This window comes from Cheilinus undulatus, linkage group 18 (assembly GCF_018320785.1).
Source record: "Cheilinus undulatus linkage group 18, ASM1832078v1, whole genome shotgun sequence".
Taxonomy (NCBI): Eukaryota; Metazoa; Chordata; class Actinopteri; order Labriformes; family Labridae; genus Cheilinus; species Cheilinus undulatus.
In genome coordinates, this window is record NC_054882.1 from 16,767,131 (window position 1) to 16,788,657 (window position 21,527).

The window sequence follows — 21,527 nt, forward strand, 5'->3', positions numbered from 1 at the left end:
TCCTTACTCTGTTCCTGCCTGGACTCTGTCCCTGCCTAACCCTGTCCCTAAACACTCTTTCATTGCCCTGTTCCTACCTAATCTCTGTCCCTGCATATACTCTGCTCTTGCTTTGCTCCTGCCTATACTCTCTCTGCTATCCTACTCTCTCCCATGCCTATACTGTCTCTAACTATACTCTTTTCCTGCCCTGTCCCCTTCTGTTCCTGTCCCTGTCTTCCTTTCCCTATTCTGTTGCTCTTTGTCTCTACCCTCTCTTCTCTGCCTACTTTGTCCCTGCCTAGTCTTACCTGCTTTGACCCTGCCTACTGCCTCCCTACTCTGCCGCTTTCTGCCCACTCCTTGCTTACTTTTTCCCCTGCTTTGACCCTGCCTGTACCCTCTTCATACTGTCTTTCCCTATACTCTTTCCCTGCCTGCTTTGTCTCTACCTACTCCCTTTTTATTCTTCCTTGTGTTTCCCTTTGGATCTTTTTGTGAGGCTGAGTTGACTCATAGCACTAAAAATAACAGTCTCTTCAAATGGAAGCTCTGGCCCAGTAGCTCAGTGACTCCTTTGCCCAGAAATCCCATTGAGTGCTCCAAACACGGGGCAGTTTCAGTCCAACTTTATTAATAATTTACATACCTTATGGAATTTATTAAACACTGGAAGATGTTGGTGATGAACAGAAAACTAATTCAAAAGTCTGCAATCATTCAGATTAGATGAAAAACTTGAATACTTAATCTGTTGAAAAACCAATACATATATTAAGCACCATTCCAGTGGGTTTTACTGCATAAATAAAGACATTTGAACAGCCTGAAATGATCATCTAATATGCTTTTTAAGAAGTAAAAACCAATCTACTCTGGTGCTTGACAAAAAATTATCAGTCCAAAATACTCCAGAATCACAGCTGTGACTATTGATTTATATATATATATGAGAAAAATTGATTCAATATAAAAGTGAAAAAAATATTCTCTTTCTGTCCTGTTAGTTACACATTTAAAAATGATTTACATACTCTTTAAAAGCCGTTAAAAATACAGAACATCACCAATACATAATATACAAAAAATGCAAAGACATGCTCCAGTTAAGCACATTTAGACATCATCATACATTATTTGTGCTCACATAGACAGAAAGGCTTGAAATGCAATAGGTACAGCTAAAGACAATACAACATAGTATTAGAAACCACACTTTAGGCAGACTTTGCTGTGTTTAGGGTTGTTGTATGGCTTGTAAAAGTTCCTGGATATAGTTTGATAACTTTGGTTTAAGGAGCCTGAGTCAGGTCACTGATGGGAAATTTGTTGCCCCAAGCTGCTGCCAGAAAGTTGTCTGGAAAAGGGGATTTAGTCACAGAAAGATAAAATCATAATTGGAGATGTAATCAAATTTTGAGGTAAATAACTGTAACAATTAACACATGTATCACAGTTCATAAAACATCTAAAATACCCCCCTAATTCAACTGGTCCTTTGCTCTCATACTGACTTGCGTTCACTGATAGAGATTACATGATGTGTCCGGTTTCAGTGTGGTTTGGTTGCTGCAAATAGAAAACACATCATGGCTGTTTCAAGGTTGAGAAAAAGGCACAAAGGTAAAAATAAATCTGGCATCAGTACAAAAACACTGGAAAGAGTGGAGAAAGATTTGGCGGTCCTGGCAGGTTGCTGATGTTCTTCTTTAATAGACCAATAGAAGAGGCTTGCTGGTACGGCTGGTTTGTGTGTTGTTGGCTTCAGCTCTTAAAGTCCTTGAGGAGTGTGCTTTAGCGGTTGCTCCTCATGGCCTCCTTGGCTGCCAGGATGAGCGGGGTGAGGCTGGAAAGAGGCTTCGCTAGCTTCAGGAATGGGTGCTACAGACAGACACAGATAAGCACATGTGAGGTATGGATGTTTTTAAAGGACATTTTTTCCAATCTAAACAGGTCAATTATATAAACAGCCTCTATAAATCCAATATTTAACAAGTGATGCCGTATTCAGCTGTTGTGCTCTGAGACAGTAGAAGAGCCTTCCATCTGAGCTGAAAACACTGAGACTTCTACTTGAACTTCGGTCCTTCCTTCCACTGTGTGTGTTGTATCTTTTAGAAAACTGTGGAAACATATTAACCAATATACCTGCTCATCTGTGCAGTCTCTCCTTTTTTGCACCTTGTATGTTTTGTGTTGTTTATATTGCATTTTGATTTATGATTTTGCTACAAAATATTTCTGTGAAGTTTGTAGCCTTTAATATTTTTTACTAGCCTCTTAAAATTTTACATTAGCCTCTCAACATTTTCTAGCCTCTCAGGATTTTACTGGCCTCTTAATATTTTTACTAGCCTTTCCGTATTTTTATTAGCCCCTTAATATTTAACAAGCCTCTTAATAATTTTACTAGCCTCTCAATATTTTTCTAGGCTCCTGAAATTTTAATGGCCTCTTAATATTTTTACTCGCAATTAAATATTTTACCAGCCTCTTAGCATTTTTATAAGCTTCCTTATATTTCTGTTATCCTCATAACATTTTTAATAGCCTTTGTAGATATTTTTTGTCTCAAAATGTTTTTACTAGCCTCTTGATATCTTTTACTAGTCAATTAATGTTATATAAGCGTCTTCAAATTTTTCAAGCCTCTATATTTTTTAGCCTTTCAATATTTGAACTAGCCTCTTAGCATTTTTTAAAGCTTCTTAGTCTTTCTGCTAGCCTCTTAATACTTTTTCTAGCCTCTAAATACTTTTACTAGCCTTTTGATGTTTTTTACTAGCCTCTTAATATTTTTACTAGCCCTTAATGTTTTTAAAATTGTCTTCTTAATTTTTTTTACTAGCCTCTTTATGTTTTTTTAGCCTTTTCATAATTGTTTTAGCCTCCCTCAATATTTTTACCAGCTTCTTTATATTTTTTAGGCTCTTAATATTTTTTTTCTAACCTCTCAGCATGTCTTATAAGCTTCTTAGTGTTTCTGCTAGCTTCTTTATTATTTTACTAATAATAATTTTCACTAGCCTCTTAATATTTTTATCAGGCACTTAATATCTTTATTAGCCCCTTTACATTTTTTTTTGCCTCTCATTATTTTTATTGGCTCATTCTTTGTGTATAAGCCTTTTAATATTTTTACAAGCTTTTTTTTAGATTTGTTATTAGCTTTTTCATATTTTAACTAGCTCCTTAATAGCTTTATAAGCATCTTGTTTTTTCAATTGGCCTTTCAATATTTTAACTAGCCCCTTGCCTCTTTATATTTTTTAACTTGCCTACTTATATTTTTACCAGGGTAAGGAGTTTAAGGTTAGTGTGAACTACTACCTAAATACCACTAAACTGCCACAATATTATTATATATATTACATGATAAAATAATTCATAACTACCAGGTTATTAATTTCTTCATATTACGGAGTTTCCACTTTGTAGAATGCCAACTTATTACTTGGTATTTACCACCTCATTCTTGAGAAATGATCAGATAATTATTACATTTATTACTATGAAATTACTAGTTAATTAGGGCCCACCTAAGTAAAGTGCAACCAAAATGTTTTTAGAATGAGCTAAATGCTAATAACTGTTAGTTGCAGCCATAACATGGGGTGTTTGTTTTGCATATTTCATGAGAGTGTAGGTAAGTAAGCCTTCTCTACCTGCAGCAGTTCTCTGCCCGATCCTCGTTTCTCTACGTCCATCTCCAGGCAGCGTGACAGGAAGTTCCTGAAGACAGGCGACAGCTTCTCTGGACTCTGCAGCTCAGGCGTCCCATTGGTGGCAATTAAATATAATGCCTGAAAAGAAAAAGCAAAGTCAGATGATACAGACACTGATAAATCTAGTTAGTTGAAGAAATTTAATATTTCTTTCAGAGTTAGACAGCACAATTGAAACTGCTCTGACTTCTGTGCATAAATGAGAAGTGACAGCTTTCTGAATTTTCTGTTTGATATGATGAAGAAAGTTCTCCAGGGAGAAAAGTTGCCTACTTCAGTCATGTTTGACTTCAGGAAATAATGATGATTTTAAGAATATATTTAATAAAGTAAAATGTTCAAGAGAAAGTGTTCAAAAGATTGGCACTGAGAAGAGTATATGTGTAGATCACTTTCTGCATTTAAATGTTTAAAATAATGAGTATGTCAGGGACAATAAAGTCTGTAAATCTGTCCTTCAGTTCTTACACACTCACCCTGAGAGGGTTCTCATTAAGATATGGAGGCTCCCCCTCCACCATCTCTATGGCCATGATTCCTAAAGACCAAATGTCCACTTTAGGACCGTAAGCTTTCCTTGTCACCACCTCTGGAGCCATCCAGTACGGGGTCCCGACCATCGTGCTGCGCTTGCTCTGCTCTGGGGTGATCTGGGCACAGAAGCCGAAGTCAGCTGTAAAAATAGAAATGAATATATTCTCAGATTAATTCTAAAACAGTTCAGATAAATACACACATAAAAGGGTTAAAATATGTTGTGCTTCTCAGCCAGAAATGTCCTGAAAGTGTGTGTGGATGTGAGCATGATTGCATCTGCTGCCCCTTACTGAGCTTGACTGATCCATCCATCCCAAGCAGAACGTTGTCGCTCTTGATGTCTCTGTGGATGACCTGGTTGGCGTGAAGAAACTCCAGAGCCTGCAGCACCTGGAGGCAGAGAGGAGGGAAGGATACGAATCTGAAGAGGCATGCACTGTACATGAGCGGGATACATATGCCTGCCCATTCCTTCACACGACTTGAAAGAGTCCACCAGGGAGACTTATGCTCACTGTGGGAGAAGTGGGTAAGGAGTAACTATCCAACATCACCACATCCTGTCAAGTGAGGTCATGGTAATGTGCTCAGGCTGGAGCTTTAAAGTATGCCTCGGGAGAACAAACCACTATTCCTAGTCTCTCATTCCTTCTGCTATCAGCCTGTTGAGAATAAACACTTAATTGCATTATCTTATTGTGTTTAACCACACAGTTGCTCATGCTACTTATTCTTCAGGTTATACATACATGCACACACCATCAGAATGTAGTCATGCAATGTAACTTAATCTGTATGTTTCTGGCCCTTTGTGTTGTCTTTCCTTATAAGGCCACAAGAGGGTGCCAGAGCACCAGTATGCATTCCTGTCACTCATTTCTTGTCTGACATATTCCTGTCTGCAGTTTGATGGTAAATGCACATACCAGTGCATAAAAAAAGGAATATCCTGAAAAAGTTCATTTTTTTCCCATGATTTAATTCCAGAAGTGAAAAAAAGAAATTTTGCATGATATTCTATCTTTTGATATGCACCTGTTTGTTCAGGGCCAGTCTAACCATACATGCACAAATAAAATGCAATGAAATGCGAGTTTAGCATTGCAAGTTTTAAAGCAATTTTGAGACTTTTTAAAGGTAGATATTCATAAAAAGTGGCCTCAAATTTTTTTGTTAGTTTGCATTAGCATGTAAATTTAAGTTTTAAAGTAACTTTCCCCTTTGCAAGCTGCTTTACTGATGCAGGATCTGGTCAAAAATGAGCCTCAGGCTGACATTAGAGACACACAACAGTGTTTTGACAGTTAGCAAAAAGTTGTTGACCACATTTTAAACCCGAGTTAACTGAGAAAACTCTTACCTCTCTGCAGACCGCAGCGATCTGAGCCTCGTCCATGCACGTCTCCGTCACGACATCGGTCAAGGATCCGCCAGCCAGATACTCCATGACCACGAAAAGCTCGTCTCCTACCAGGAAACTAAACAACAACACAACTGTGAGGCTCTCTACTCACAGCTGGATGCATTTTGTTTGTATAGCTGTATGTGAAGTCAGTGTTACCTATCTACAAAGTTGACAATATTCGGGTTCTTCAGCTCCTTCATGACGAGGATCTCATTAATAATAAGCTCTTTCTTCGGCTGCTTCTGCAAGTTGATCTGTTTGATGGCAACCTAAAAAACACAAAATCCTGTAAATATCCTGCAGCAAATACCAGAAAGTTATCAAGGTGATCCCAAAGAATGGCAAATGTACTGGCTGACAAAATAATGGTTTAACTGGTTTACTTTAAAACCATTTTCGGAATCTGTAAAGTTGCCAAGAGAGACACAGATAAATTCCGCACTAAAAGTCAAGAAGACAAAAAAAAAAGTTATGTAGACCATGACTGATTTATAAAATCGAATGAAGGGTAAAACATCTGTGTACTCTTTACAGATAATGTACATTCCCCCTGAAGTCCAAGAGTAGGTTTTTTTGTCAAATCTATTGACACCCACCCTGCAGTAGTTTAAAAAATAAAAATAGCAGACAGCAATAGTCAGTCTTTGTTCTGATGATCTTGTTTGCTATCGTTGGTAATAAAAATTGTTGATTTTAGTCTGTTTCATAAAAAGCAAAAAAAAAAAGCAAAAAAAAGATGTCATAGAAATAATTTTGTACCAGTTCTTCAATTAAATGACAGCTTTGACAAAAAATGTTGATCATTTTCAAGGAGGAGTTAGAAAAGAAATCCCCAGATCAATATTCCATTTATTTTCTTGCTTGAATATTTCATTTCTGACAAAGATGCCTAGTTATCTGGAGCATAGTATGGTCTTAGGGTAAGGTATGCAAACAGTCTTTTAAACCTCCTCATAAAGTAAAAACATTTATTATTTTAGGATGGTAGAGCCTTAAATAAAGTATCCTCACCTCTTGTCCTGTGGCAACATCTATTGCTGTGTAAACTGTTCCAGACGCCCTGAAGGTGAAAAACAGAAAGATGTCAAAAAAAGAGTCTTTTCCACCATTTTTACCAGTTTTTATTAACTCACACCTGGTTCAGTATCGACTTTTAGTCAACTTGATACACACACATCATCAAATCTGGACTCACCCCTGGCCGATCTTGTCATAGCGAGTGTATTTCTTCTTTGGATCTCCAATACTGACAATAGTTCCTAGAAGTCCATAAGAAATTAGTTTAGTCAGCACTACTGGAGCAAGAAAAAAAAAAGATACACTCCACCTGTACAAAATGATTTATGCTGTTAAACATACTTAGTTTCTCCATGATCTCCTCATCAGTCATCTTGCCTCCTTTTTTCTTGTGTTTGTCAGCCGCCTTAGAGGTTGCGTCTCCATCTGGAACTGGGATCGGATCTATCACTGACCTTGTGTACACCTGAGAGAAGAAAAAGCATTACTGCAATACTCTTAAAATACTTGATGTGAGGTGTACTTTTAATCTGAAATACTAATGATGACAACTAAATGGGCAAAACAATCTATTACAGTCCTGTTATCTTGACCCACCGATTTCGTGTGCTCGGGCCGCGGTGCCACGATTGGCGGCGGTGCATCATCGTCATCATCATCGTCTCCATCCTTCCCACCCAGTGGGGAAGTCCCTGTACCTGGCTTGACCTGCAGCAACAACAACAATGTATATATATTGTTATTACATTAGTTACATGTGACCATGTCAGTACCATAAATGGATATTAGCTAAAAAGGACAACAACTACTCACGGTTGGTGAATCTTTATCTGAAAGAGAGCAAGAATAGTGACAGAGATGTGAGACTTTTTATCACAAAAAGAAGCAGAAATACAACTCAATTTCTTAAAAAGTTGCCTGTGAATGAAATTTTTCATTTGATATGTTTAATTTGTGTTATTTTAAATCTAATGTGGGTTTTTAATATTCCAAAAAAAAAATCACCACATTATGTTTCTAATAAAATTTTAACCAACATCCCAACTTTTTTGGAAATCAGGTTGTGATTTACTTTTCTTTAACAGCCTCTGGATTATGTGGTAATTGATAACATTGTTACAGTAGTATTCCAACACTGTATACTTGTAATAAATAAACACATTTTAAGAAATATAAAAACAGAAATAAGTAAAGGGAAATAAAAATAAAAATAAAAAACACAGCTAAAAGCATTACAATATTGAAGAGTATTGAAAATCCACTTTAGTTTCTGCATTGTTATCAAACATGTAGTTGTTGCACATTTAAAATAAATGGAAAAATTTTCAGCAGCATCTGTTGAAACTGACCTGATGAAACGCCGAGGTATTTCTGTTTCTCACTGGTGGAGTCGTAGAATTTCAGAATATCGAGGACGGCCTGAGGATTCTGTTTCTGTTCTGATTTGCTGATGTTGGAGGTCTGCAGGAGACGGGCCCACTGCTCCGGCATGCCCTGGAAAAACAGAATATACATTAAATAAAAACACAGCAAAAAACACTGAAAAACATATACGACATCTCCATATAAAAAGGAATATAACGTAGTAGGTGTGAGCCAACACCAGAGTAAACTACATAACACAAGCTAGGCGGGTAGCTGTTGTCATGGCGATACATGATCCCTCACTATCACTGGGGTCAGCTGTTAAATTAATTTTACATGAAGAAAAGCTTTCAGTGTCTTTGCTCTTCCTATAATAAAGAAATGTCCAATTTTTGTAAAACATCTGCTACTTCTGCATAAACATTCAACTCTTCACTTTCCACCATTGTTTACAGGTTTGCAGTCATTTCAACTAAACCATACCATAGCTACCGCCTCTTTCTCTTCACATGACAGTGATTGGTCCTGTTATTCTCTGACTTAGAACAAGTGTATCAGCTAAAATTGTTGCAAGATGAAGGGCATGGAATCTGGCTTATCCATCTTACAAGGTCATAGATCACTGGCCCCACCATTATAATCAATGGCTCGGATACAATTCTGTTGATTTCCATATAAAACCCCCTAATGTTTCTATACTCAAATAGATTTCCACCTGGTGCATAATAGGAATTGATCTAAAAAGGAATCCAATCCTAGTCTTGCAATAGATCCCCAGTCTTTGCAAAATGTGAGTGAAAACTCTGCGATAATTGACAAATTGTCTTAAGATGTGAGAGGGTGTCAGATTTTAGTTTTTATAAAGTTTTATCAAAGTTTTCTAGTCCCTCCAATGTGGCTGGAAAGTCTCTCTCTCCTCTTCTCTTCCTCTTTGTAACTCTCAACTTTTCAGGTAATATTCTTTGCTTTAAATGTTGATTTTTTTTTCATGGCTAATTATTTTTTCCTGGGAAAATGTTGCCTTGAAATCACTGCAACCATGTGATTTGCTGATAAGATACTGCTATTAACGAGGAGTAGAACAGGTATACCTAATGAAGTGGCTGGTGAGTGTATTTAATAACAGTAATGCGAGACCCGTATTTAGTCAACAGGCTCAATTCTCAGTCTCCTTAGCCTGTCCCTAGTAATGCAAATTTAAGCACAACTTTCAGCCTTCTTATGCAAGTAAATATTTTTTAAAATTCAACCCTGTTTTTCTTCTCGTTTGGACTTAGACTGACTACTGAACAAGGGCGAACTAGGCACAATCTTAGTGATGGATTCAGAAAAAGCTGCACAATTACCGTGAACTCTCCAGTGACAGCGTCAAAACCAACATGGATGGTGTGTTCAAAGTCTGAAGGGGAGGAGATCTCAGGCCTGTCCTTGTCTTTGTCCTTCTTCCTGCCCCCTGCAAGTAAAGGTCAAGCATCAACATATTGATCATCTGCTGCATTTAATATGCTTTATTCCCACAAAAATGAGGAAGTTCCTCCAGCCCCCCACCTTTCTCAGAGGCAAACATAGAGATGATCTTGTTTCTGGACTTCTTCTCCTCCGGTACAGACGGCAGCGGCCGAGAGTTGTGATTGGCTGACTGGGAGTCTTTGGTTCCTCCTCCTTGGCTGCTCATCCTGACAGGGGGGGCGGGGGGCTTGTCCTCACACACTCCGCTGTCACACATCTACACACTAACACCTGGAACACACAAATAATGAAAATGCACATGTGAAGACAAGTAATTCTGCTAAAACACTGGATCCCTGCTTCTTCCTGTTTTTGTATTTCACAACAGTTAGCTTGAAAAGCTGCTGCAACCCATGTATACCCTAGCCTCCTCTACACAAGGTAACAGAGCAGAGAAAAACAATGAAGAAAACTCACACAGACCTAAGAATCAATCCATGCCACAACCTGTGGAGCTGCTGTGAGTGCTGAGGAGAAGGGAACAGAGAGTGTGAACAGGAAGCAACGCTGAAAGGGCAAAGTGACGTGTTCAGTCTCGCTTACTGGTACGAATGAATGAGGAAGGAAAGGAGGCAGCGAGCGAGAGAGAGAGAGAGAGAGAGAGAGAGAGAGAGAGGGAGGGGGTGGCTAACACTGCATGAGAATTAGAACAAAGTAAAAAATAAATCAGTAAAAGATTTAGAGAGCTAAGTTAGGTGATGCAGAAGAAAGTCAAGTGCAATAGAGTGCTTTACTATCTCAAATTCATGCTTCAGAATTGTACAACACTACATCTCAGACTGAATGTTCTCCTGCTTCAAACTGACTAAACTAATTCAACAGAGGTCCAGGCAATGGGTGCTAGTAGTATCACTATAAGTGAAATGGGGATCACACGACTGCAGTGGATGTGTCTCGGATGATTGTAGTATAAAGACACCTGTGCCTGGAAGGTCTGATTAGTCTAATTAGTATTCCTGGCTACCATTACACCATGCAGGCAAAAGAACACTCCAAGCAGCTCAGAGAAAAGGTTACTGAAAAGTAGAAGTCAGGGGATGGATACAAAAAAACATGTCCAAGGCCCTGAACATGAAGTGGAAGGAACATGGCACATATGTAAATCTGCCTGGATCAGGCTGTCCTCACAAACTGAGTGAGTGTGAAAGGCGGAGACTAGAGAGAGAGACCACCAAGACACCTAGCAGCAGCTGAGGTAGGAGAGACTCTGCATACGGCAGAGGTTCTTCACCAGTCAAAGCTTTATGGGAGAGTGGCAAAGAAAAAGCCACAGTTAAAGAAAATTCAGATTAAATCTGGATGAGATTTCACCAAAAGACATGTGGGAGACTGCATGGTCAAGTGGAAGAAACTTCTTTGGTCTGATGAGACAAAAATTGTGCCTTTTGGCCATCAGAAAAGACACAAAACACTGCACATCACCACAAACACACCATACCCACTGTGGTGGCAGCATCATGCTGTGGGGATGCTCAACCTTGATCTATCATGGTCAAACCTTTCACCTTGGCCTGACCTTTATATACTTTACTACTGTCAAACTGCTCCCTCAACAAGCTACTTTATTACCAATCAACAACATTTAGACTTCTTTGCTGTCAGCATCACATTGAAATCCTAACACCAGAAATATCACAGACTTAAAAACACATTGCTCTGGCTTTTATTGTGGATGTTCTTTTCTTGGCTTATTTCAGAAAGACCATGTACTTGATACAGTTTACTTAATGAATCATTCTGCTGGTGTGTGCCTGTTGCTGAGTGAAATTCTGTTTTAGTGTCAGATAAATGAATGTCACATCCTTCTTTTCCTGAGGATGAAACCTTATTAGTGTAAATTTACAAAATAGTACATAATGCACATTAACTAGAGCTGTCAGCATTAATGTATTAATCTTGGAAAAATTAATGTCCATAATTAGTGCATTTGGGGTTTTTAAATTGCAATAATGAAAGTTTTTCCTCTTTTTACAGAAATGCGTCCGATACTGCCTAAAATGCAGGTATTGGTATCGGCCATGTTAATTGCTAGCGCTGTAAACTTCTTCTTCACTGTTGAAAACACCGCATGCACGAGCTACTGTTTTTAGAGCAGCGAAGAAGAACAAAAGGACCCACTGCTGCAGCAAAGAATGGTGGCTTCATGACATTTTTTCTCTGAATGTGATCGTTAAAATGCATTCCAGACCCGTGCTGCCCTACAAGACAAGAAATAACACAGGTTATCAAAAATTAAATAACTTTTGAACCATAACTTGTTACCTTTCACTTGTTTTTCCCCTTGAAGCTAGCCGTTGTGCCAGCATTGATGCTTCAGATGTATAGATGCCTTTAAATCCCTAGTGGCAGCTTTTTGAGCGAGCCTGGAACTCTGGTGACTTTTCGTGACTTTAATGATTAAATCCACACCAGTAAACCTGATACTGAAAGTCTTTTTTCCATTTTAACCCAATTATGATCATTTATTACTGCTAGCTTGAATGCTAACCATAAATCATTTTCCTGTGGTTGATTTAAAGTCATAATCTTTTTTCAACCTGAAGCTACTTTTCTTCAAAATAAAAGGAAGTCTGTATCCAAACAGGAGGTCAATTACTCTTAGTTTAAGACAGTAAAAATGCAATATAGGAAAAAATAGATTTGTATCTGGATTAACCATAGAAATTCTGGGAGTAACCATGGTTAATATTGCAACTGTTGACAGCTTCAGTATTAACAAAAACAACAGAAGCATTTTGATTGGTCCAAATAAATGAATTTTACAGCCTAGCGATCCCAAAATTGTCAAACATTTAAAGAAAAACTGAAATCTTGAGACAAAAAAGAAAGAAAATCATAAACTAAGTTAAAGGGAGATGAAGCCCTAGTTTAGGGACCCTTCCATTTGACTAAATTACCATCTAATGAAGACGCAACACTAACATTTTACCTAATTATCAATGCATCAGTATTAACAACCAAAAAATCACTCATAATGCTATAGTAACTTCTCAAGTGGAATGAGTCATTCTCCAAAATCAGAAAGAATCTTTGCAGGGGAAAGAATTTACAAAAGTGTTACTGCAACACAGTTAACCATGTTGTCGGACACCTAGCCCCCAGCAGCTTTCATAACCTGCAAAAACTCCTCACAGGAGCTTTAAATTCAGACTTTTCCTCATAATGAAGTCTTTCAACTTTTGTGCACTCTTCTTGATCTGAATACTTCCACAACCACATGCACAATACTCATCAATCATCCTAATATGGTGAAAACTGAGATTGTAGACACATAATCAGACACACACATGCAGGCACGCGCACAAAACCCTCAACCACAACTTTCAGTCTTTGCAAAGCAAGCAGTTCAATCCACTCTAAAACTGCAGCCTCCTTTGTCTGACATCACAGACAGGAAAAAGGAAGCAAACAGAGGTTTCCTCACTTCCTGTGTCTGACCGCCAATGACACAGCGTGTATAAAACCCGGAGAACAAGCGTAGCTCAGGTAGGCTTGCCTGTGACCTCGAATTTCACACATGAAACCTGCTCTCTCGTGACAGTTTGTTCACCTCTAGGACATGTAAAAACAGTTGAGTCCTGTCTCAAATGCACTGAGGCTTCTGACATCAACAAGTCCCTGATCTGCCTGGTCCTGGGTAGTGATAGTCATCAGGCTAAGCACAGCAGTGCTAACTTAAGGATAGGCCATTTGTCCTCCCTGCTATGGGTGTCAGGACCACCACTTCCAGATAGTGCAGGCTTTAAAATGATGCAATCTCTACTTTTGCATGATTGACTGCTTCATAAAGTTCCAACACTCTAAAAAATATGGATTTATGTCTGTTTTTAGACTAGAATGGACAGAGTGGTTTGCAATCAGTGTTTGCAAACCTTTTTTTTTTTCCTTGGAGCCCTAGACTCCACACATTACTGTCAAAAAACTACATTGACTTTAAGGCTGCATTGATAAAACTTTGACAATAGGTCCAAACATGTTTTTCTTACCAAAGGACTTTTTTTATGACCCAGATGGATTTACAGGACACTTGGTGAGGCTGTAAATAAAGCCAGAGGGGAAAATGCACTTTGCAGTGGAACCAAAATAGCACACTTTTTTATTAACTTGTTTAATAAATCCACTTCCACATAAAATCCACATAAAATCCAATTTCACTGTATTTTTAACACTCAATAAGATAAAATGAGATAAAAGTCGACAAGATAAGATAAAGAGAAATGGGGGTGCAGATGTCCTAGCAGTTCTGCGCGGCCCAATTCAAGTTCGGCCTCCTCATCTCCACTCTCTCATCCCTATTTTTGACTCTATCCACTGTCCTCCTCTCTCAATAAAAAAATCTTTAAGAGGGAAAACTCTGGCACTGCTGCAACACAAGACAAAAAGTGGTAAAAATACAATAAAATGGGAGGTATGGGGCAATAACTCACCTTCTGTGCAGGGAATGGCAGGTTAAAAATGACACGTGGTGATGCAAAGTGACATGGTGTGATATGTAAAAAGCAGTGTAATAACATTTAACATTGCATAGTATTTAACACGTCTGCATTTATAGGATGTTAATGTGCAAATAAGTGGAGGAAAACAAACAATCTGGTAATGGTGGAGGCTATCCTAGCTAGCACTGCTACTGACTCCATTATGCACTAGATTTATTATCACAGGATGACTGTTTAAGCTGTATTAACTTTTTACATATTCATAAAGTCCAAAATTTCAGTGTGGCTTGATTCAAATTCTGTACAAATGTATGCCCCAATGAGCTCATCCACTTGCAAGAAATCTGATTGGTCAAGCCCTCTTTAAATGCCAAAATACCCCCTCAATTACCAGCATAAGCTGGAAAGTACTCACCTGTTTGTTGCCTCCTCTGTGCCTCACAGAAGACCAGGTAAATAATAAACTCTGCTAAACTCCCTGTAAGTAAATCCAGCTGTAGTTTCTCTAGTGCTCATCTATCCACTCAGCTCTCACTGCTTCTTTCTTTTCTGCCTTCTCAGGGCAGGTCTTAGCAGGCTACCTCATTCCTCAGCGATATTGGCCGGGACATGTGTATTCTTGCCCCGGCTGGATAAAATTAGCCCCCGTCCAGCGTAAATGTGCATTTTCAAAGCCAGTGTGTGTGTGTGTTGGACTAAGTGTTGGGTGCAGGCGGGCCAGGCCGAGACAAGTCGACTCTCAGGAGGAATTTCATGGCTGCAGGGCAGCAGGCGTGTTCTCCTGTTCATCAAGGCTCCTCCTCATGCAGGCCCTGTCCCATACACACATTCCCTGCCCTAAAACACACACACCCCCTTCGCCAACAGGGGCTTCATTGTAAGCACTTGTTGAACATCTTTAACGTAGCTGAGAGCGAGGCTTTCTGAGCATGGCAGAGGGGAGCAGGCAGGTGCACACATCAGCACCGCAGGCTAAAGGTGTGTTAGTATAAGTGAACACTCCCTAAATACTGCTGCAATGATTTTTAAATGTTTTTTCAGCATGTTACTTATTCATTAAGAGCACATCTAAAGATTGTGTCAGGTCATTTGAGGACATTGATACATCACTACTTTTCAATGTGATGTTTTCAAATGATATAATCTCTGTTATTTATTTCTTTTCCCAAAATACACTTCATTAACCCTTGAGAGGAAACACATTTTACACTCTAATGTTGAACACACGGAGATGGTAATACTGAGTAACGGTCCAATACCCAACTTTCCGGACTGACAAGTAAATTATTTTAGACCTTTATTTGACTAAGGACATGGCTCAACAAACAGAATCATAACGTACAGCATCTCTGTGATGCTAAAGTTGTTTTTCTGCTGATGATTCAGTTTTACTGCTGAATATTAAAATAACAATAATACAGGGGGCTTCCTCACGGGCTCTCTCTATCTTTCTCTCCATCATGCTCTATTCGGGCAACATGACATGGTTATGAACAGCCTGCCATTGGCTGACAGACCCTCACAAAGGGTAAACAATGTGATGGTTAGCATTCAAGCTAGTGGTAATAAATGGTCATAACTGGATAAAAAGATGTTCGTTGATGTTTACTGGTGTGGATTTAATCATTTAAGTCCCAAAAAGTCACATGAGCTCCAGGCTCTCTGAAAATGCTGTCGCAAGGGATTCAAAGGCATCAATAGCATCAATGGGAAGACACAATGGCAAGCTGCAAGAAGAAAAACAAGTAAGAGGCAACGATTTATGGTTTAAAAGTTATTTAACTTTTGCTAAACTGTGTCACTTCTTGTCTTGTACGGCAGCATTCAGAGAAAAAAATGTCATGAAGCCACCATTCTTTGCTGCAGCAGTAGGTTCTTTGGTTCTTCTTCGCTGCTCTGAAAATGGTAGCTTGTGCATGCAGTGTTTTCCGGCAGCAAAGAAGAATTGATTTCCAGTTTATAAGGCTAATGTTTAGCATGGATAAACGAAGCAAAATATAAAGTTAAACCAAATGGTATCAGATCTTTTTATAAACTCGTGCCCTCACTGGTACCATTACCTGCACTTTAAGCAGTATCAGATGTATTTCTGACACTGGTATCGGAATCGGAAAGACCCCACACATGCTGACGAATAATTACTGATTTAACCGTTTTGTTTGTTTACTGTGTGTAGAATGAGAGGCTCAATACAGCACACCCCTAACTAGCTTCTGTTCAAGGACTATCAGATTCTCGGCCTGACCTCGTCGCTCAGAATGCCAAATCTCGCCTGGTCAAGATGACTTTGGAGGAATCAAGCTACTGTGGCTAGCTGTTAGCTTCATGCTACATCCAAGAAGCTATTCCATTTCCGACATCCAACTAACTTTAACATGACATGGCTGTGTTTTCATTTTATTTCCTCCTTCAGTCAGCTTGCTTCTTGATTGGCTGTTGCTCTGTCCGATGTTCGTGTCTGCTCGACTCTACTGGACAGGATTTTTGGTCATGAACATTGAACATGTTTAATATTTATGGTCTCAAGTTGGAGCGCCAGGTCGGAGAGGGAAAAATTCCCTCTTAACACTTTGCACACCACAGGATTATCTGGAAAGATAATCTTAAGAACAGGGGTGGGAGAAAAAATCGATACAGCATAGTGTCGCTTAAAAAACACTTAAAATCACAATAATATCGAACCCTGACCAAAGTATCATGATAATATCATATTGTGGGGCCACTAGTGATTCCCACCCCTAAAATATATCCATGCACTGGATCTTTGAAATAGTCTATCTGGTGTGTCAAGTTAAAAGAAAATAACTGCCTAGAAGCTTTTTAGCTTATAAGTAACTTTATTAATAGTAATTGCATGTTGTAAAGAGCTTACAGACTGATTTCCTGTCAGTCTTTCTATTGATGTAGCTGTTGAGGCTCCTCTGTTGTGGATGAATTCTAATGGCAGGCTGTGTATTTCTTCCACATTTCTGTCTCTGTGCTCTTTGTTGGTTACAACAGACTATCTTACATCCAGATGGCTTCTAACTCTATCTGTCATCTGTTCTCACTTCACAGAGCCTCTCTTTTACTGGCCCTCTGCCCTTCCTAATTTCTATTCCTCATTCTCTGCATCACAGTACTTTCTATTCCCTGTGGCTGGCAGTTGTCAAGGGAAGCCCACTTCCTCATCCTGGAACTCCCCAAGCGCCAGAAGGGGGTCACAGAACTGAGTTGGCCAATCAGTCTGCAGCAAACAAGACGGCAAAGCTGTTTACAGGAAGTGGACAGCAAGCCTTTTGTGTTCGGCTTCTATAAAAGGAAATATAGTGGAGGACTTCCTGGAAGGAGTGATGAAGCTAGCACACAGAAACACGCACACACTTCACACACCTTTACCTTCATTTACTGACTACAACAGAAACAAACAAACAGAATAAAAACCCACTAATGTTTACTGTGTGAGCTCGCTACCTTCAGCCACCTCAGTCATTATGGCTTGGCTGTGATTGAAGTGTAAACACGCTGCCCAGCTGAACGCCCACACTCTACACCTTATCCTGTTATTCATACAGCTGCCTCCACCTCTGTGTCAACAGTTTTATGAATCAAATCACCAACCTGGCAACCTCAAGTCCCACCTCACTGTCAAAACGTCACTGTACGATCTGAACCATGCACAGAGCTCCAGTTATAGTCTGTCAGTTTTGAGAGCCTGAATGACTGGTTCATTTTACGAGACCTCAATTAAACTCTTTCATACAGTGTTATATGAAACAGACCAGCACAAAATAGTCAAGAATCTTTCTGCGAGTTGGGTCGGTTTCACATGGTATTTGAAATTTACCAATAAAAATATGAGGAGTTAGGACCTTGCCATGAATCCCCTTAACTTATATGAAGTGTCCCCAAGGGTCTGATGCACTCTTATGCAGTAATCAAACTCTAAGAGGTCCTAATAAGCTTCTTTGGTTCAGGCTGAAACCAATCTGGGGAAAAACAGAAGCTAACATGCTGCCATTACTACTGTGGTGTTGCTTCCTTTCCTCGTAATAAAATGTGTACATATCAAGTCATCAGACTAATATGTCCCTTGAGAATGACTGTGGCTGTCGTTAAGCAGCTGTTGCTGTAACCCGGCTTTCCGTGTTAATAAAACCAGAGCTGTGGCTGGAGAACTTATACGTCTGTGTGCTGTTTATTACCTTACAGACGCACTGATTATTTGGAGCCAAGACATGTTCAGAAGAGATCAACTAGTGGAGCTGTGAAATTAACCCCCCGACTTTTCTGCAAGTCAAAGCACAAGTTTAATTTTATGTAGGGCAGTGGTCCTTCAGATCTGCACAGAAGAATCAACAATCAGCATGAGGGGAACTAACTTATAACACAGAAGCCATGTTGGGAAAAATGTATTGTATTCTAATTTCAAAGTAAACTCCATATTCCATCTGTTAACATGGAGGAGGTGGGGTTTAACACTGCAGTGAGCAGGGGGAGCTCTAAATATTTTGGCTTCACTTCTCTCATATTCTTGTGCAGTCCATTCTGTATATAGTCCAGGAGTTTTTTTTTTTTTAAGATTATTTTTGGCTTTTTGCCTTAACATAGATATGACTGCTAAAGACAGACAGGAAATACGGGGAGAGAGTGGGGGAAGACCTGCACCAATCAGGCCCAGAACTGGGAATCGCTCCTGCAGCCAGTGTGGATGAGGACTGGAGCCTCTGCACAAGGGTGCCTGCTCCAACAAGTGGGCTAAACTGACACTGAAATCTACAGTTTTAACTCTGTAATTTAGCATTCATCACTTTTCCTGCATAAGGGACTTATTGCCTCTATGACTACATTCAAACTACAGGCCTAAATACTCAATTCTGATGTCTTCTCAGACCTGATTTTTTTTTTTATGTGTGGCTGTTTTTGCTGCAGTCAAATTCCAAAAGATCATATACCTGTCTATATAGAACCACATGTGAAAGTGACCTAAATTAAGTGCCACACAAGAGCTACTAACATACACTATATGGACAAAAGTAATTGCCCACACCTGTTAATTATTAAATTCAGGTGTTTCAATCAGGCCTGCTACCACAGGTGTATAAAATCAAGCACCAAATAAAGGCATGCAGTCTCTATTGACAAATATTAGCGATACAAATGCATCGTTCTGAAGAGCTCAGTGACTTCAAGCGTGGTACTGGGATGGATGACACCTTTATAATAAGACCCTACCCTACCCTACCCTACCCTAACTCCACATTTAAGTACATCTATTGTAATACAATGTCATTGCAGTCCCTGTTGGTGTAACGGTGCATTGTAACACCCCTACTTATCCTGCATATTGAGAGACAGAGCATACTCACTGTTGTTGCTCATGTACTGACATCATCTGCATTGACTGTACAGTCTTTGACATGTTATTACAATAACCTATCATTATGTCCCTGCAGACTAGCATTGGTTGCTGTAATTAAAAAGGAAGAAAGCCACATATCCCACAAACACAGGGACATTGGTGTCTCGTCTGTTGTTCTGTATTTACCATCTGAAGAAGAGACAGGAAAAGTATCTCCTCTATAACAGCCACGGTCGAAGATGCTAATCAGTCTCACAGCTTCATATGCTAGTAAAAAAGCTAGTAACACTCATTTATTGACACAAAACTCCACCAACTCGGACAAGAGGCAGCTCTGATATGAAAGGGTAATGAATGAGAAAATCAAACTTACCAATGAACAGAAAAAAGTAGTAGCAGTAGTTCTCCGGACAAACTTGCGACACTCCGTCCCGTCTGTACCGCTTTCCCCTTTGCTTTTAGCAAAGATTTGACTCTGAGATTTCACAAGCTTTCCTAAGACAGTTTAAGAAAATTCCGTATTCTCCCTGGTCACACAATCCATCCCTGCCTCAGTCCACAATAATTTTCTATCCGGTCCTTCCCGAGACCGGGGAGGAGCTTTCAGAAGACCGGAAGCGGAACGTCGTAGAAACAAACCCTAGAATCGGAACCTCGCGGCTTCCGTAACGCTCACTAGGCAAAATACAAAGGGCGCGTAGATGGCAAAAAGGCAACTGCGTGCTCTCTGTTGCCACGGTAAAGTCTGTACGGAATCACGGAAACAGCCTGACGACAATTTCAAAATAAAATCTATGTTTGTTTGAGAGCGTCAAACAGTTAAAATATATACAAACATAAATTTAAATAGCTTTAATCAATCATGTTGAAAAAGCACCCCTGATATACTTGATTTATTTTAGCTCAAGAGACACATCAAAACATTAATTAATCATTTATTGTAGAAAATCTTCTGTCCATCAGCTAATAGACAACATTAACTTATTGTTATGCAGTCCGCTATGGCTCTTGAAAAGTTATTTTTTGTTTTGGCGTGAAGTTATCGATTATAACTCATATTTGACTCTATCAATGCAAAAACTGTGTAAAAGTGGCCCTGAATAAATTTCACTGCATAAAATGCATTTTAATAAAGAACCCATGTGGCAAATAATGAAATCAATTATGAGTATTCATATACTGGGAAATTGATATCAGTTTCGATATGAGCTATACAGCTAACATTACCATCCAACAAAAGAACTTCAGTATTCAAACAGTTTCAGTGTCCTTGTAGACAGCCCACATGAAGATGGAATAATACATGACTACTGTTCTTAACTAAAAGTACTGTTGATTAAAACTTACTTTCAAGAAAAAGTAAAACATATCTAATTTAAAATCTAATTTAAATACCGAGTACATAATACTATGAGAAAAATACTAAGTAGTCTTTAGGAAAACCTTAGGTTAACCCCAACTCGGTGGATAACTTCACTCATGGTGCAAATGTCTCTCACTAAATTGACAACAATGCCAGCATGTACAACAGGCAAACATCCAAACACAACTAAACACACAGAAAAAACATCTGAACACCCTGCCCAAGGGCAGGGGAACTCCACCAACAGACCCCAGATTTGAAATCACAGAAGGTGGAGCTTAGATTAGTACTTTATTTACATAGTTGAACTAAAACTGATGGATCAACACTGGTAAATACACTGAAGATCATTTAACTCAGAAGTGGAGTCAAAATTATATTTTGGGAGGCAAAGCCAACTCCTAAATGTTTAACCTTGAGATATCAACACTATTCAAGTTTTGCTGTTTGGCATGTGAGGTGGAATCATGCTCTCGTTTTGTGCTATTATGTAGTGAGCAGAGGTGGAAAAGGACAATAGTATTATACTCAAGTAAAAGTGCAGTTACTCTGGTTAAAACTCACTTGAATAGAAGTTCAAGTGCTGATTTAAAAATATACTAAAAAAGTACAAGTAACCAAATTAACTACTAACTACAATAATTTTAGTAAATGTAATAGTTACTTTCCACCATTGCATAAGTGACATACAATCCCAGTATATACTATATTTTTAAGAACGACACATTCAAATATATCATTCTTAAGCATGAAAATTGAATAAACTGTGAATGTATTTTAAGGTAACGTAAAAGAAAATTGGGATATTATTTTGACGTCAAGTACCGGAAGTTGTGCATTAACTGCTGTT

At 39.0% G+C, this 21,527-nt stretch overlaps 1 protein-coding gene across 2 annotated transcripts; it reads right to left on the minus strand.

Annotated features, from left to right (window-relative positions):
- Positions 1–592: 592 nt before the first annotated feature.
- Positions 593–19,948, minus strand: LOC121526605 (serine/threonine-protein kinase PAK 2-like). 2 transcript variants are annotated; one of them, XM_041813249.1, is made up of 15 exons: positions 19,688–19,948; positions 9,577–9,768; positions 9,375–9,481; positions 8,013–8,157; positions 7,477–7,493; positions 7,261–7,371; positions 7,006–7,129; positions 6,842–6,905; positions 6,658–6,706; positions 5,803–5,915; positions 5,602–5,719; positions 4,532–4,631; positions 4,181–4,377; positions 3,645–3,782; positions 593–1,860 (listed from the first exon to the last, which is right to left on the minus strand). In XM_041813249.1, exons 2-15 carry the CDS (start codon positions 9,752–9,754, stop codon positions 1,774–1,776), a joined length of 1,548 nt encoding a protein of 515 aa, XP_041669183.1. In that variant the 5' UTR covers positions 9,755–9,768; positions 19,688–19,948; the 3' UTR covers positions 593–1,773. The 2 variants fall into 2 exon arrangements, with proteins under 2 accessions (XP_041669183.1, XP_041669184.1); XM_041813250.1 differs by lacking the exon at positions 19,688–19,948 and adding an exon at positions 9,961–10,080.
- Between the last annotated feature and the right edge of the window lie 1,579 nt (positions 19,949–21,527).

What these genes read in the sequence shown, in the direction of transcription:
- LOC121526605 (XM_041813249.1), bottom strand. Translation starts at nt 9,754, where the DNA reads ATGTGTGACAGCGGAGTGTGTGAGGACAAGCCCCCCGCCCCCCCTGTC. An exon ending in ATTGTCAACTTTGTAGATAG is followed by an intron (nt 5,720 to 5,802) that starts GTAACACTGACT and finishes GTTGTTGTTTAG; the next exon opens with TTTCCTGGTAGGAGACGAGC. An exon ending in TTAATGAGAACCCTCTCAGG is followed by an intron (nt 3,783 to 4,180) that starts GTGAGTGTGTAA and finishes TTTTCTTTTCAG; the next exon opens with GCATTATATTTAATTGCCAC.